At 38.7% G+C, this 17319-nt stretch overlaps 1 protein-coding gene across 1 annotated transcript in view; it reads left to right on the forward strand.

The window, feature by feature from the left end:
• The first annotated feature begins 2408 nt into the window (after positions 1-2408).
• LOC128689115 (vacuolar protein sorting-associated protein 29) overlaps positions 2409-17319 on the forward strand; it is a 32259-nt gene continuing 17348 nt past the window's right edge. The window contains exons 1-2 of the mRNA XM_070081325.1: positions 2409-2506; positions 4549-4740. Coding sequence (XP_069937426.1) covers positions 2504-2506; positions 4549-4740 — 195 coding nt within the window. The 5' untranslated portion in view covers positions 2409-2503. The remainder of the gene's footprint in view (positions 2507-4548; positions 4741-17319) is intronic.

A 17319-nucleotide genomic window follows, 5' to 3' on the forward strand; every position in this document is an offset into this window, starting at 1 on the left:
CAACTCATTTACTGACTTCCCTGCCAGTGCTCTGTCCCACAGGAAATTCTTCATGCCTCTGTAGTCCCCTCTCTTGTAGTTTGGTTTCGTTCGTCCTGTCCTGCCTGCTTCCCTCTTCACTTGTAACTCTACTATGTACAGTATTTGAAGCTCAGAACCACGTGGTCACTGGCCTCTTAAGGTTCTTTCATATGTGATGTACTCAATATCTGCACTATTCCAGTCTTGTTGATTCATCCTCTCCTCTCTCTCTGGTAGTTTCTTTTTCTTCTTGATTTGCCAGTACTCTCCCAGCCCAGGACTTTTCCAGATGGTGACCCAGCCTTGGCTTTCTGTCGTGGGAGTATCTGAGATCAACTGCCTCCAGGCCTAACCCCATTTCCCCCCCTCATGGGGTTTATAGGGAGAGGCTAAGCCTCTGGTCTTCCATCTTTCCCTCCCCAGCGGGGCTTGTGGGAATGGCAGTCTTTTGAGCTGTGAGTGGTAGCAATCTATGGTTCTGCCACCTTCCCTGCCCTTGGAGGGCTCGTGGGAGAGGTGTCTCTCTGGTAGTGTCCCTTACGTGTTGGTACATGAGGTTTTCCAGTACCACCTCCATCATTCCAGCCCTCCACATTTCTGGGCCCCCATGTGACTCTAAGTTCTCCCAGTCACTTTTTTTTTTGTGACAGAAATCACCCACAATCAGTAGCTTTGCCCTGCTCGCATGAGTCCTTCTGGCCACTTCAGGCAATGTGTCAACCATCGCTCTGTTACTCTCATCATACTCTTGCCTTGGCCTCCTGCTGTTCTTTGGTGGGTTATACATCACTGCAATTACCACCTTGGGACTATGGTTCATACATCGGGTTGCATGCGGCAAACAGTAACAGCCTGGTTGATCAGGCCCTGGTCCACCATGAGGCCTGTCATAGACTGGGTTGCAGGAGCGTATACCCCTGAAACCCTCTCCAGGTAAACTTCAGGTATATATATTGCAAACAATCGCAGACAGGCTATCTTAACTGTGCAAGACAAGCAAATGGAAGGGGGGAATCTTTAGCTCAAGTACTTTCACACTTCTCAGTGCATCATCAGGAGCTATGCAAAGATGCAAAGCAACAACTGAAGGAGTGAGAGGGGAAGTTTTCTCAGAGTAGCGCAGTGCGGGTTATATATATATATATATATATATATATATATATATATATATGAATGTTGCAGCGAGGAGAAGGCTGGAGGCAGTGGAGATGTCATGTCTGAGGGCAATGTGTGGTGTGAATATAATGCAGAGAATTCGTAGTTTGGAAGTTAGGAGGAGGTCCGGGATTACCAAAACTGTTGTCCAGAGGGCTGAGGAAGGGTTGTTGAGGTGGTTCGGACATGTAGAGAGAATGGAGCGAGACAGAATGACTTCAAGAGTGTATCAGTCTGTAGTGGAAGGAAGGCGGGGTAGGGGTCGGCCTAGGAAAGGTTGGAGGGAGGGGGTAAAGGAGGTTTTGTGTGCGAGGGGCTTGAACTTCCAGCAGGCATGCGTGAGCATGTTTGATAGGAGTGAATGGAGACAAATGGTTTTTAATACTTGACGTGCTGTTGGAGTGTGAGCAAAGTAACATTTATGAAGGGGTTCAGGGAAACCGGCAGGCCGGACTTGAGTCCTGGAGATGGGAAGTACAGTGCCTGCACTCTGAAGGAGGGGTGTTAATGTTGCAGTTTAAAAACTGTAGTGTAAAGCACCCCTCTGGCAAGACAGTGACGGAGTGAATGATGGTGAAAGTTTTTCTTTTTCGGGCCACCCTGCCTTGGTGGGAATCGGCCAGTGTGATAATATATATATATATATATATATATATATATATATATATATATATATATATATATATATATATATATATATATATACATACAATATATAATATATAATATGTAATATATATATATATATATATATATATATATATATATATATATATATATATATATATATATATATATATATACATATATATATACATACAATATATAATATATAATATATATATATATATATATATATATATATATATATATATATATATATATATATATAAATATATATATATATATATATATATATATATATATATATATATATATATATATATATATATATATATATATATATATATATATATATATATATATATATATATATATATATATATATATATATATATATATATATATATATATATATATATATATATATATATATATATATATATATATATATATATATATATATATATATATATATATATATATATATATATATATATATATATATATATATATATATAAGTGTGTATATAGGTATATAATATAATATAATATAACATAATTTTGTTTTATAAGAATATTATTAATACTATATTTTATGGTAGTAGTGTGGGTGATGTAGTGAAGTATATTCCTGAGTATAGTGGGGGAGGTACAGTGTCCGGGACCTTGTGATCAAAACAATCGTGTCCTCCCACCTGTCACCATGGTCAGTATTATTACTAGCTTCTCTGACACCTCCTGACCCTGGTACTCAAAGGAGGCTCTAGTAGGGTTACTTTCAGAAAGCAGAGATAACTGATGACATTTTTTTTCCCCATTTTTCACATTAAGACCTATTTCAAGATTATGGCTGACTGCCTCTCTTGCTATTTTATTATTATTATAATAAAAAAGAAGCGCTAAGCCACAAGGACTATACAGATTTCTATTTTATAATAATTTTTTTCTCACTTGTCTCTATTATCTCTAATACGATGGAAATAAAGATAATTTCTCTGAAGTTTCCAGTTTTGGACTGTCGTTTTTAATTGACATATCAAGCTAAAATCTCACTTTGCAGTTCTTTTCTCTTTGTCGATATTACTGATCAATTATTTAGTAGTTCTTGTAAATACATGACTGATGTGGAAAATTGCATTTAGCTGAACGTATCATTATGTACATAACAGTAAATGAACAGATAATTATTATTTATCAGTTAGACAAGTAGGAATTTGGGACACCTAGGTCGCAAAAAATGTCCCCCTTCGATACCTACCACTGTCATATCCACAAGTTGCTCTGGACCTATTAACTAAATGAAATATACATCACCAGGAATGCTGATAAATATATAAATTTGTGGACTGTATATTAAAATTAAAAAAGGATTATATATACACAATTACATAACAGAAGGAAAATATATCTTAATATCACTCAACAATTTGACTGGAGATTAATGTGTATCATACTCAGAAAACCTCACTCTAACTAAATCTATGAAAATAATGCTGGCCAGAATTACACACAAATCTAGAGAGCTTATCTGAGGTTCCTGGAGCTGTCTTGTCCAGTCGTCTGATATCTCAAGTTATGCAGGAATGCACATCCAACAATTTTGCCTCCTATTTGAGAGGTGTCAACCCAATTTTAACCTCTAGAGCACGAAAATTTCTACCCATTACACCAACGTTCTAATACAAATTCAAAACCAAGATGGTGAGTCTCCCTTTCTGCGCAGGCGCAGCTTCCAGTTTCCCATTTTCGATAACATACTTCTTTTAAAAATACAATATAGGCATCTATTTACATATAAATTACCGTATTTCCGGAAAATATACAGTATTTTCCACAACTGATATATGTGTACACTACTGGTAAATTATATGGATTTAACTTAGGAAAAAACCAAGTCTGTTTGATATATATCCAGGAGTCCTATTGACCTAGGCACCTGGGCACCCATGAAAATATATTGTCTCTACCATAAGATTAAAAAAAAAAAAGAAGTTGAGTGACACTTACAACTATTTCTTGTTAAATGAACGGTAGAAATTGTTTTTATTGTATTTTACTATATTGCAGGTTTGTGTTTATTATAGTTGTTAAGATTTTGATTGAACATCCTAAGAAACTGATATATTTTTAATCAATACATTGCATAGAATTTAGACCTTATATATTTGCATTTTGTAGATGAATGGTTCAGAGAACCGACATGTTGATAAATTAGACACATGTGCAACTCTTGGGTATCTTTATTGAGGAAACGTTTCGCCACACAGTGGCTTCATCAGTCCATACGTAGGAGAAACTTGAAGAACAGGAGGAGAATGAGGTAATCAGTCCCTCAACCTTGAGTCGGTGTGTTCAGTCCATCAATCTTGATGGACTGAACACATCGACTCAAGGTTTCGCCACACAGTGGCTTCATCAGTCCATACGTAGGAGAAACTTGAAGAACAGGAGGAGAATGATGGACTGAACACATCGACTCAAGGTTGGGGGACTGATTACCTCATTCTCCTCCTGTTCTTCAAGTTTCTCCTACGTATGGACTGATGAAGCCACTGTGTGGCGAAACGTTTCCTCAATAAAGATACCCAAGAGTTGCACATGTGTCTAATTTATCATATATTTGCATAAACATTCATCATTATATTTTGATAATTTGAATGCTGCACTGGGTGTTATGAAAGGTTTTACGCACATTAAAATTTAAAATAACTATCTCAGTATTGTAAGTACACTATATATATTCCACAGCTGGTTCTGGTACTAGGCGATCTACATATTCCTCACCGCACGAGTTCTCTGCCTGCAAAATTTAAGAAGTTGCTAGTTCCAGGCCGCATTCAGCACATTCTTTGCACTGGAAATCTCTGCACAAAGGAGAGTTATGACTATCTCAAAACTCTGGCAGCAGACGTACATGTTGTTCGAGGAGACTTTGATGAGGTGAGACTAAAGAATTAGCAAGTTTTACTCTCAGAAAAGTATTGATTTCATTATGAAAATAAAAATCCTTGCTTTTTTTGAAACATACATGGAAGTTAGATTAACTGGGCTTGCAGTTCACTTACCATATTTTCCAGCATGTAAGGTGCGCTTTTTTTTTTCCACACAAAAAGTCTTGGAAAATCACACTGCACATTATACTGTATACTCAAGGTCAGGGTCAAGAGTAATCTTTGGGTTACACTTTAGCAGTTGTTTACTAATGTTACATTACAACTGCTGGGAAACATCGTGACAGCAAGTAGTCGACATTCGTGTCATACAATTATGATACAATTACAGTTTAATGCTCCAAAGAAAGCTACTTACGAAAAGCATTTCAGGCAGACTAATTCGGAACCTTTCAAACTATGGTAGATAAGCACATTTCACACAAGATACGTATCGAAAAAACAGAGCTGCAAGTGAAAACACGATAGGTAGAGTGAACAACTTGTGGGAAAAAGTGGGTCAGGTTTTATACCACCCTCAGAAAAAGAAAAAACTTTTCTTGTAAATACACAGTTGACCTAAAATACTAAACTGAGTATTGCTAATGATTTTAAAAGACACGCAAATGGATGCCTAAGTTTCGCTGTCTGAAGTGGATGATTGTGGTTCGCAGGCTGAGGTCAGTGCATAGCTGTTACTTTTGGGAGTCCTGAAGTATTCTGTCATGTGTCTGCTGTGTATTACCCAGCAGTACTTTGTACAGCTAACAGTAAGGCATCATTGCCTGGTTCACGATCCATTTCAGAGTAGAGCTGCAAGATATGTCAGGGTCCTCTTCATTGTAAAAGTCTGCAAGTTTAGCAGCAACATGGAACTGCTCATGTAACCATTGAAGTGTTAATTGTTTCTCTGAAAGCTCTTCTTCCTCATCCTCTTCTACTCTGAGTCTCTTGTGTCTGGGAATTCAGCTCTGCCAACATATCCTCTAACCTCTTTCTTCCTCGTTATCTTCTAATAGTTCATTAACATCTTAATGGCTGCATGTCTTCAAAGCCCTCATCTGGCAGTTTCCTTGCCATCTGAACGATTTCCTTTCCACTGAAATTACAGTGGACCCCCGCCTTACGAATGCATCGCCTTACGTTAAATCTGCCATACGAAGCATTTGAACGCAAAAATTTTGCCTCGCCTCACAATAAAAAACTCACTTTATGTGATTCGTCCAGGACGCGTCCCATGTGTGGCCTCAGCGCCAGTGTTTACAAGCCAGCCAGTGCGGTTGTATCTACGCATACATTCGGTACATTTCACATTATCCCAGTGTTTTTAGTGCTTGTAACTGCAAAATAAGTCACCATGGACCCCAAGAAAGCTTCTAGTGCCATCCCTGTGGTAAAAAGGGCGAGAATTAATATGGAAATGTGTGCAAAGTGGGTTTAACTGCAAACCTTTATGAATGAATATCACCCTGACACAGCTACTGCAAGCCGTGTTGGCAACCTGTACAATGACAATGTTATGGCCCATTTTAGGAAAGTCTTAAAGGAACGGGAGGTACAGAGCTCTATGGACAGATTTGTTGTGCGACAGAGGTCCAGTGCCTCTCAAGCTGGGCCTTGTGGCATTAAAAGAAGAAAGGAAGTAACCCTCGAAAAGGACTTGCTACCTCAAGTCCTAATGGAAGGGGATTCCCCTTCTAAACAATAACAACTTCCACACTCTCCCCTCCTCCCATCCCATCAGTCATCACCAGATCTTCAAAGGTAAGTGTCATGTATTCTATTCATAGTAGAGTAGGAATTGTGCCTGTCTTTTTCAGTTTGTGTGTATTAAAATTAATATTTCATGTGGTAAATTTTTTTTTTTTTCATACTTTGGGGTGTCTTGCACGGATTAATTTGAATTCCATTATTTCTCATGGGGAAAATTAATTCGCCTTATGATAATTTCGGCTTACGATGAGCTCTCAGGAACGGATTAATATCGTAAGGCGGGGGTCCACTGTATTCACCAAATTAGGCCATAATTTTCCCCAGCTGCATTTATTGTTGACTTGGGCACATTATCACATGCAGCTTAGACGCAAGGTTTTTGCTGCTTCTATTAAACATACTTCAGGAATAAAATGATGCTCGAATTAGTTAGCAAGTAATTCCTCTGTCGTCCATGCTGACTAGTTTGACCACCAGGTAACAAGCAACATAGTTTTGTCTTTCTGTTTTAAAACACAAGGCTTATTTTTAACCCTTTCACTATCAAGACCCTTCCCCCCCTAAAATAATATTGCTCAGTGTCCAAACTTTAAAAAAAAGTGTTTTTCTTCTGAAATTGTAGAGGATCTTTTTCTGAAGGTAATGACACCAAAAATATGAAATTTGATGGAAAACTTTTGTAATTACCCATATGCAAAATTAGCAGTGAGGAGCAATTTATTCATTGGTGATTTTTGCCAAATTTGAGTCCTATTTTAAGTCAATTCCATTACTTCAATTGACCAAATTCTTAGCTATTTTGCTAGTATACCTTCCATCCTTTCAATTGAGCACAAAGAAACACCCAACAACTCTGTAAAGTGCAGTAAAGCTGGTAATTTGGCAATTTAACGCAAAATTCAAAAATACCGATTTAAAAATAGTCCAAAAATAAACAGTGTAGACATTCCCGGCACTAAAATTTTTTTATGTTTACCGGTTCATCATGAGTCAGCTTTACATCTCAAAGTTATGTTGATTTACTGGAATATTGTAGTGATTCTGATTATAGACTGTATTGGTTTAATAGAGTACAACCTACAGTACAACAGAAGCTGAATACATCACTGCATAGGATGGCATCAGGCATGACAGCACAAATATTTTAACTCAATCCTGGTAAACACTTCTGTGAATCTATCCCCACTACAGGAAGACAGTTATTGAAAGAAGATGCTGCTGCTTGTGTAATTGCACACACAGAAAGTCAAGATAACACGAACAGACAGTATTTCTGTTAAATAAGGAATGTGGCACTGTGCATCTATCCGTGTTTCTTGGAATACCACATTTAATGATATACAGCCTCTCCTCACTTAATGATGGGGTTCTGTTCCTAAGAGTAGGTCGGTAAGCGAATTGGTCATTAAGCGAGGAGCGTACTGTACTGGTAGTGGGTTTGTGTCAACTGTCTTCAAATATTTTTTTAATGTCACCTTTGCACCATTTATAACATTTTTAGTACATTTTTAAATGTTTATACAGTAGTGTACTATATACTGTAATAAACCTAATAGAGGAAATCAGCTCTAGTATACATAGGTTTGCATACTGGTTGGAAAGCCGGTCGTAAGTCCAACTGGTCGGTAAACGAGTATGTCGCTACGTGAGGAAAGGCTGTATTTTGTTTTATGAATTGTGTAAATTCATATGGTACAGGTACAGGAAGGTTCGCTGGGACGGGTATGGGCCCGGGTCTTTTCCATGTGGTGACCCGGCAGATTCATGTGGTGGAAAAAGGAGTTGTTAAAAATTGGTGTAAGAACTAGTGTTTGGAGTATGAGTATTTTTGTCATGCCATAAAAGGTTATTTTTTTATTATTTTTCAGTTTTCACATTTACATCTAGCTTTATATTCTCTACGGTCACGTAAGATTTTTTGTATACTACCCCCTGTGGCTTGCTTTGCATTGTTTTGTATACTTTAGTTAAGAGATAAGATAAGATTTCATTCGGATTTTTAACCCCGGAGGGTTAGCCACCCAGGATAACCCAAGAAAGTCAGTGCGTCATCGAGGACTGTCTAACTTATTTCCATTGGGGTCCTTAATCTTGTCCCCCAGGATGCGACCCACACCAGTTGACTAACACCCAGGTACCTATTTGCTGCTAGGTGAACAGGACAACAGGTGTAAGGAAACATGTCGAAATGTTTCCACCCGCCGGGAATCGAACCCGGGCCCTCCGTGTGTGAAGCGGGAGCTTTAGCCACCAGGCCATCGGTTTCCGTCACAAACATAAGCCGTGATAACAGGGGCTGTCACGGCTTCTACCCATCCACAATTTAATGATTAACAATGCAAGTTCCAGATTCCTTGTGTAGCAACTGTATACAATATTAAAATTCTGTTTATTGTATTTAAGGTTCATTCCTGTAGTTTTTATGTACAGTACAGTACTTGAGCAATTTGTATTATGTACATAAATGTGAAATCACTCATTAGGTACCCATGGTGTGTGTATTAAGAGCAAAAAAGTGGTTAAAAATTAAATGAGATGAAGCAGGTGATTCTCAATATATACATGTATATTGTCAGTGTATGTTTTGTTGCTGGGTGAGGCAAGTGTATGGGCATGCTGCATCTGTGGCTCAAGTTCAAAAACAGCCAGAGAATCTTCCTTAAAATATGCTCAGTAGAGTCACCAGATTGCATTCTTTACATTTTTACTGTTTTGTATTATACAAATGTTTGTGTTAAAGCCATTAGTGCTATATTCTGGGACATAGGATCATGTGAACTTTCAGAGCAGCACCTGTGGGTCAAATTCAGAAAATATATATAAATGCAGTACTTTTTCTGTCATTATTTTGTTGTTTGTTCAAACCAGTTTTGCATTTTGATTGTGGCATCCTTCTTACCCAGCTCTTTAAGATATGAAAGAAATGGCATAATTTTATCTAATTGACCTAGCAAGATAACACAAACTGCTAGGCTACCTTTTCCATACTTATCTTTTAGTACGAAAGAAAATAACTGTTTCAGTCACACTGAATACTCTGATGTGTGTAGCCAGCATCTCCAGTTATTGCCAACAAAATTAGATGCTTCATGCTTTGGCATTTAAAAAGGAAATGAGTGTTTTCCCTAGGTATAGTGCTCTGACTGCTAAGTATATTCTGCCAACTCTAGTCACCTGCTGGGCACTTCTGCTTCATTATGAAAACTTTGCCATACATTTTCTTTTACTTTATTTCCTCCTTTAATTTTTGATTAACCATGGCACTCAAAAGGACTTTTATAAGTTACACCAGATATCAGAAATTGGCTAAGCAAGAACCTATAAATATATTCAACATAATGTGTTTATATTTAGTGGAGGCTCACTGTGAAGGCTTACTCAGCCCTGTAACAACTTCAGTCAGTATTACTCAGGCTGGCTCCTCCTCAGGAAAATTGAAGAATAGAAAAAGAAATAATAACAGACAAACATAAACACTTTATTAAATATAAAATATAAAATATAAAACACTTAAATATGAAATATTAATCCTACATTAAAGAAAATGAAAAATGAAAAATATAAATAACTGAATTCAACGCTAATATATATAGGGGTGTCTGGTGTTGGTGACACTGTGTGTTGTTGAAATCGTAGCTGTTGCTGATGATGGAGGGGGGGGGGGTTGCAGGTGTTGGTTACGACCCACTGGCTAGTTCTTCACAGTATAGCCGTGAGTATTATATCCCGATGACAGGAAAGCAGGTTCTTTACCGCTGCAATGATGTGGGGTTACGTCCTGCAATTTCATACAGGTGCACAGGTAATTAAATCCAAAAAGGGGACGTCTCAGGACGTTAGTCCATCTCCATTCGTTCTTCTCGTTGATTGACAGGTGACCCTCTCTGTCATCCAAGAGTAGTGTTGGGAGCTGTGAGTCGAGTGATTTACTGTTTGACCAGAGCCCCACACATCACCTTTTGGGGGGGGGGAAGAAGGAGGGGAAGGGATAGCAGGAGCTAGACTGACCCTACCTTAACAAGCAGCCGGCAGTCAAACTATCACTTTCGGGGAGGGGGAGAAAAAGGCGGGAATAGTGGGAGCTTGACTTACCCTACCTTAACAAGTAGCCGGCAATGAAACTATTGTTAATATATACTCCCTCGCTACTCCTATCTAGTGAACTTTTCCCTCACACTCCCCCATACCAAGACTTATAGTCAAGGAGTATAAGAAGAATAGGGGAGGAAAAAGTTCTAACATATGGAAGTCGCGTAAGGCAAGAAATCTTCTACTGACTGTCACGACTTAACCAGTCAGAGAAATAATTGGATGAACCATTGATATACACAATATGGAACTTAAAAGTCTGGAATGCCAATGTCCACCTCAAGAGGCGACTGTTGGTTCCCTTAAAAGTTTCTAGGTATATCAAAGGTTTGTGGTCCGTTTCTAAAATGAATTCTTTTCCCAGCAAATAAAATTTAAGTTTGGAGATACCCCACACAAGGGCCAAACATTCCTTTTCTATGGTGGAGTATCTCGTTTCTGCGGGAAGGAGTTTCCGGCTTAGAAAGCATACAGGGAAGGGAGTACCATCATGGTATTGTACTAACACTGCACCTAAGCCAGTATTGGAGGCATCAGTTCTTAAACAAAATGTTTTATTAATATCTGGAATCTTAAGTATAGGGTCTTTCGAAAAGATACTTTTAATCTCATTAAACTTTTCCCGAGCTATGTCGGAAAGTTCAAGAGGTTCCTTCACAGACTTTTTAAGGAAGTCGGATAAGATGCCTGTAAGATCAGTAAGGTTCGGGATAAACCGTGCATAAAAATTTACAGAACCAAGAAAGCTACGCATGAGCTTCTTGGTTTTGGGGAATTTAAATTCTAATAAAGCTTTGATCTTACTGGGGAGAGGCTGCAGAGAGTTATTAGAAGGTGTGTAAAGGTAGAAAGTTGAAAGTGAACATAGAAAAGAGTAAGGTGATGAGGGTGTCAAATGATTTAGATAAAGAAAAATTGGATATCAAATTGGGGAGGAGGAGTATGGAAGAAGTGAATGTTTTCAGATACTTGGGAGTTGACGTGTCGGCGGATGGATTTATGAAGGATGAGGTTAATCATAGAATTGATGAGGGAAAAAAGGTGAGTGGTGCGTTGAGGTATATGTGGAGTCAAAAAACGTTATCTATGGAGGCAAAGAAGGGAATGTATGAAAGTATAGTAGTACCAACACTCTTATATGGGTGTGAAGCTTGGGTGGTAAATGCAGCAGCAAGGAGACGGTTGGAGGCAGCGGAGATGTCCTGTCTAAGGGCAATGTGTGGTGTAAATATTATGCAAAAAATTCGGAGTGTGGAAATTAGGAGAAGGTGTGGAGTTAATAAAAGTATTAGTCAGAGGGCAGAAGAGGGGTTGTTGAGGTGGTTTGGTCATTTAGAGAGAATGGATCACAGTAGAATGACATGGAAAGCATATAAATCTATAGGGGAAGGAAGGCGGGGTAGGGGTCGTCCTCGAAAGGGTTGGAGAGAGGGGGTAAAGGAGGTTTTGTGGGTAAGGGGCTTGGATTTCCAGCAAGCGTGCGTGAGCGTGTTAGATAGGAGTGAATGGAGACGAATGGTACTTGGGACCTGACGATCTGTTGGAGTGTGAGCAGGGTAATATTTAGTGAAGGGATTCAGGGAAACCGGTTATTTTCATATAGTCGGACTTGAGTCCTGGAAATGGGAAGTACAATGCCTGCACTTTAAAGGAGGGGTTTGGGATATTGGCAGTTTGGAGGGATATGTTGTGTATCTTTATATGTGTATGCTTCTAGACTGTTGTATTCTGAGCACCTCTGCAAAAACAGTGATAATGTGCGAGTGTGGTGAAAGTGTTGAATGATGATGAAAGTATTTTCTTTTTGGGGATTTTCTTTCTTTTTTGGGTCACCCTGCCTCGGTGGGAGACGGCCGACTTGTTGTAAAAAAAAAAAAAAAAAAAAAAAAAAATCAGTCCAAGATATCTAATCTTGTTATACCCAAGGAAGCATTTCTTCGGCTTGGCAGTGAGGCCATGTGAGCGTAACCTACGCAAAACTGACGTTAATGTTTGGATATGTTCGCCCCACGTGGATGTCATTACGTAAATGTTATCAAAATAAACTGAAACATTTGGCATATTACCCAAGACCTTTCTCATCAGTCTCACGTAGGTAGCACAGGCAGTTACCAAACCGAAGGGCATAGTTCTATATTGCATCAGTCCTTGGTGTGTAGGAAAAGCGGTGTACTGCTTAGAAGAAGGATCTAACATTACTTGATGATATGCCTGCGTAATATCAATCTCTGAAAAGAAGGAAGCGTCATAAAATTTGTGTAGATCGCTATCTATTAAGGGCATAGGCTCAGCATCCCACCGAGTTATAGCATTAAGGCCTCTGAAGTCAATAGCAAGTCTATATGAATTATCCTCCTTCTTAACCATGACTACTGGTGAGCAATATGCAGATACTGAAGGTTCAATGATCTTTAGTTTTAATAATTTGTCTACCTCTCAGTCAAATGCATCCCTAAGGTGAACTGGAACTGGGTATAATTTCCGTTTGATAGGATTGTCAGTAACTAAGTCAATCTTATGGACTACCGTGGAGGTAACACCTGGAATATCAGTAAACATGTCTGAAAAGTTACTCACACATTGAAGTAGTTCATGTCTCTTATGGTCATCCAAAGATTCATTAATATTAATGTTGGTAGCCATAAACCATACCCCCGGCCGGGATTGAACCCGCGGTCATAGAGTCTCAAAACTCCAGCCCGTCGCGTTAGCCACTAGACCAGCTAGCCACAATAAGATTCATCCAACTAGGTATATTTCTACACCATAGGAAAGTTAGCACAGGCACCTCTGTGACCACAAATGCAAGTTTTTACAGACGAATCTCCAGCTAGCGTGGCCGTGACGAACTCTAGCTCAAGTCCCTTCACTGCCGTCAACATGACTTAAGAAATCGTAATGACACGATTTGCAATCGTGTCATTACGATTTCTTAAGTAATGTTGGTAGCATCCGAGTGGTCAAGAGTCACCAAGTCATGTAGTTCTTCATCATAGTCTAAGTTAGAGGTGTCAATTACGCACACCTTACATTCTTCAGTTGTCGTATCAAGTTCGTGTGGAAAAACTAAGTCAAAGTTATTAAGGCAGTTAACCGAATTTCTTCGGTAATATTTCTGTCCTAGTTGTGCATGGACACTGTGGGTTGTCCTCCCACATCTTTCATAAACATGCAGTTGTTGATCATCCTATTAAGAAAAGAGAGTGAATGATGGCATGAATTCATTCCTGCATGAAGAGCTTGAACGAAATAATTAAAATCCTGTTTTATTGCTTTAACCAAATATAAGTTCTTTTTGCTGGGAAGCTCTTCGTGGAAGAACTAATTTTGATATGATAAAGCTTAGGTTTCCCCTTGACTTCTATGAGGTAGTCAACTTTCCCACAAATTTTTAATACTTTATATGGACCTTTCCATGCTACTAATAATTTATTTGACTTGATAGGCAAAAGTACAAGAACTTCATCTCCTACTTTAAAACTTCTCCTCTGACTTTTGGAATCAAAATAGGTTTTGTACTGGTCCATTGACAAGCTTAGGTTTTTCGAAACTATGTCAGAGGTCTCCTCAAGTTTGGATCTAAGGTCAAGGAGAAACTGGTAAGAAGACTGAACCTCAGCACTCACCTCCTCATTAGTCCATAAGTCATGAAGGATGGACAGTGGACCTCTGGCCTGTCTACCATAGAGAAGTTCAAAAGGTGAAAACCCCAAAGAGTCATTGGGAACTTCCCTCATGGCAAACAAAGCACAGGGTAGGTAACGATGCCACTCCTTAGGTTTAAGGGAGCAAAGTTTCCTTAAAATGGACTTGAGAATCAAATGCTGGCGCTCAATCCTCCCATTACAGCTGGGATGATAGGGTGTGGTGAAGAGAGGCTTCACTCCCAGAAGTTGGTATAGATGTTGCATTAAGTCAGATGTGAATTGTGTCCCACGGTCAGACAAAATTTCTCTAGGGATGCCCACTCTGGAGAAGATGGACAAAAGGGCTTCAGCCACCTCTGTAGTAGTTATGGTCTTTAAGGGTATGGCTTCAGGGAAACTCGAAGCATAATCAACTAATGTTAATATATATCTATGTCCCCCAGATGAAAGTGGAGATAAAGGACCAACGATGTCAATAGCTACTCTTTCAAACGGTACCATAAAGATAGGCATTTTGACCATAGGTACTCGCCTGGTACCTCGGGAGGATGACAGTTGGCAAACTTTACACGATCTACAATAGGTAGTTACATCTGAGGACATTTTTGGCCAAAAATAGGTTTCCCTAATTTTATTTAAGGTTTTACGATGCAAGAAATGTCCGGCCACTGGCAGGTCATGAGCCATTTTAAGAACAGTCTCTCTGCATTGACTTGGAACAACTAAGACGGAATAGTCTATCTCATCTGAATTTAATTTGTATACTGACTTGTACAAGATACCTTTTATATATTCAAATTTATATGAAAAGTTTTTCCTTTGGATAACTTGATTTTGTTTAGCGGCATTATGGCAATTCTGAAGAGAAGGGCAATTACCTTGTAAATTGACAAAGGAGTCCTTCGATATATCTAAAGGCTTGAAGTCAGGGAAAATCAAAGGATGGACAGTAGGAGAAGTCTGGGCTTTGGTCTGAGCCCTAGTCAAGACATTTATGGTATCGGAGGTGATATCTTCACTTTCATCTAACAAGTGAACCGGTGATCCTACTACCTCGCTTTCGAGAGTATCATCACTGGTTTTTAATCCCACATGAATCTCACGAGACATTGTCTCATCTGAACTTTCAAGGGGCTTCTCTGACTCTACAGGAAGAGGATCTGAAACACTTATATCCATCTTTGGTGATGAAAGGTCAACCTCAGAAGGAAGAATGGCACCTTTTACATTACCTATTAGTACGGAGCAAGAAGTGATGGGAGCTAGTACGGCTTCAGACCAACCTGTGAACCATTTAGACCTAATGTAACAACGGATGGTAGGAAAAGTGTCCGTACGGCCCAAGTAGTCTGAAAGTATAGCAGAGGAATGAGTTTCTTTAACCCTTTGAGGGTCGACAGGCCCTCTCCGAAACTCGTTCTCAGGGTCGGCCAAATTTAAAAAAAAAAAAAATTTATTTTCTCTTATGAAAAGATAGAGAATCTTTTCCCGATCATAACGACACCAAAAGTTTGAAATTTGATAGAAAACTTACGGAATTATGCTCTCGCAAAGTTAGCGGTCTCGGCGATGTTTACGGATCGGCGATTTTGCCCACTTTGAGCCCCATTTTCGGCCAATTTCACTGTACTAGTCGACAAAAAACATGAATATTTCGCTAGAACTCCATTTTTTCTATCGAATGGGTGCAAGAAACCACCCATTTATAAATTCAACTATCCAGTACAGTGGTCAGAATTTAGCAATTTTGCCAATTTCACACAAATTTCAAAAGATGCCAATTTCGGAATAGGGTCCAGAATAAACAAGAAAGACATCCTGGCACTAAAATGACATTTCCTCTAGTCATTAGTCACGTCTCAAGGCCCTTCTTATATTCTTTTGCTTTCCACTTTGAATTTTTATTCTCACAAAAAATATAAGATTTACTGTTATGCAGACTACTGTATTAGTGTAAAAAATGGTATAAATATTATTGGTGCACTTGTGAAAGAATATTAGACTCACCAGTTGACGTGTATTGCACGCTTGGCACGATTTGTTTACTTTTGAAGTTTGGTAAAAATCGAACATTTCTGCTACTTTGAGCTCAATTTCAAGGCACCTTTCATTGTAAAACCAGTCAAAATCATCTCAATTTCAGTAATATGTCTTCCATTCTATAAAATGAGACCAAGAAAACTAGAATACAACAATAAATACTATACGAAAATACACTGCAAAGTCGCTGATTTATTAAAAAAAAATGGAAAAAGTTTTTTTTTTCTCATTATGCACCGTGTGCTGCAGGATTTTTTTTAGACTGTGCACACTGACCACATAGACCCATTCTTTCATATGAAGGCCTACAAGCTTTCTCCCACTAGATTTGAGGTCGCTAGAATTTATGAGTACTAGTACGTCAAAAACCCCTACGCGTAAGACGTACTAGTACGACGAAAACCCTCAAAGGGTTAAGGTTAGGGAACAGCTTATCAGAAATGACTATACATGTGCATCCATTGTCTCGTAAAATGGTAGATACATTAAGTCCATTAACTGTTCCTGAACAGAAGGGTGCTTGGTCATTACAGTCTTTAAAACATCTTCCAACTTTATGGACCTTCTTAGAAGGACAATCTGGACGTTTATGTCCCTTAACACCACACAAATGACAAACAGGAATAAAAGAAGTCATTTTACTTTCCACTAGAGGCTTTGATTTCTTAAGGTCTGATGAACCCTTGCCCTTAGGGTTCGATCCCTTTAGGTCTTTATAGGAATTGTGAGCCTCAGCATACAGGTCAGCAGCCTCAGCAACGTTCTCAGCTTTAATCAGGTTACGTTCTCTGATGAATATTCGTATCTGATGGGGAAGAGCTGTCAGGAACTGGTCAGCAACCATGAAGTCTCTAAGAGATTCATAACTGTGATCAATTCCTGAACTCTCTATCCAAAAGTCGAACAAACGAAAGTGTGTTACCTGTAACTGCTGAAAGTTCTGGCCAGGCTTTAAGGTGGCATACCTGAAATCTTTCCTGTAAGAATTTGTGGTTTTTTGATATGCTTTAAGGATTGCCTTCTTCAGTAGGTTATAATTACATATGATATCCTGCGACAAAGTTGCTTAGATATTCAAAGCAGTACCAGAAAATAACATA

This window comes from Cherax quadricarinatus, unplaced genomic scaffold (assembly GCF_038502225.1).
Source record: "Cherax quadricarinatus isolate ZL_2023a unplaced genomic scaffold, ASM3850222v1 Contig2334, whole genome shotgun sequence".
Lineage (NCBI taxonomy): Eukaryota > Metazoa > Arthropoda > Malacostraca > Decapoda > Parastacidae > Cherax > Cherax quadricarinatus.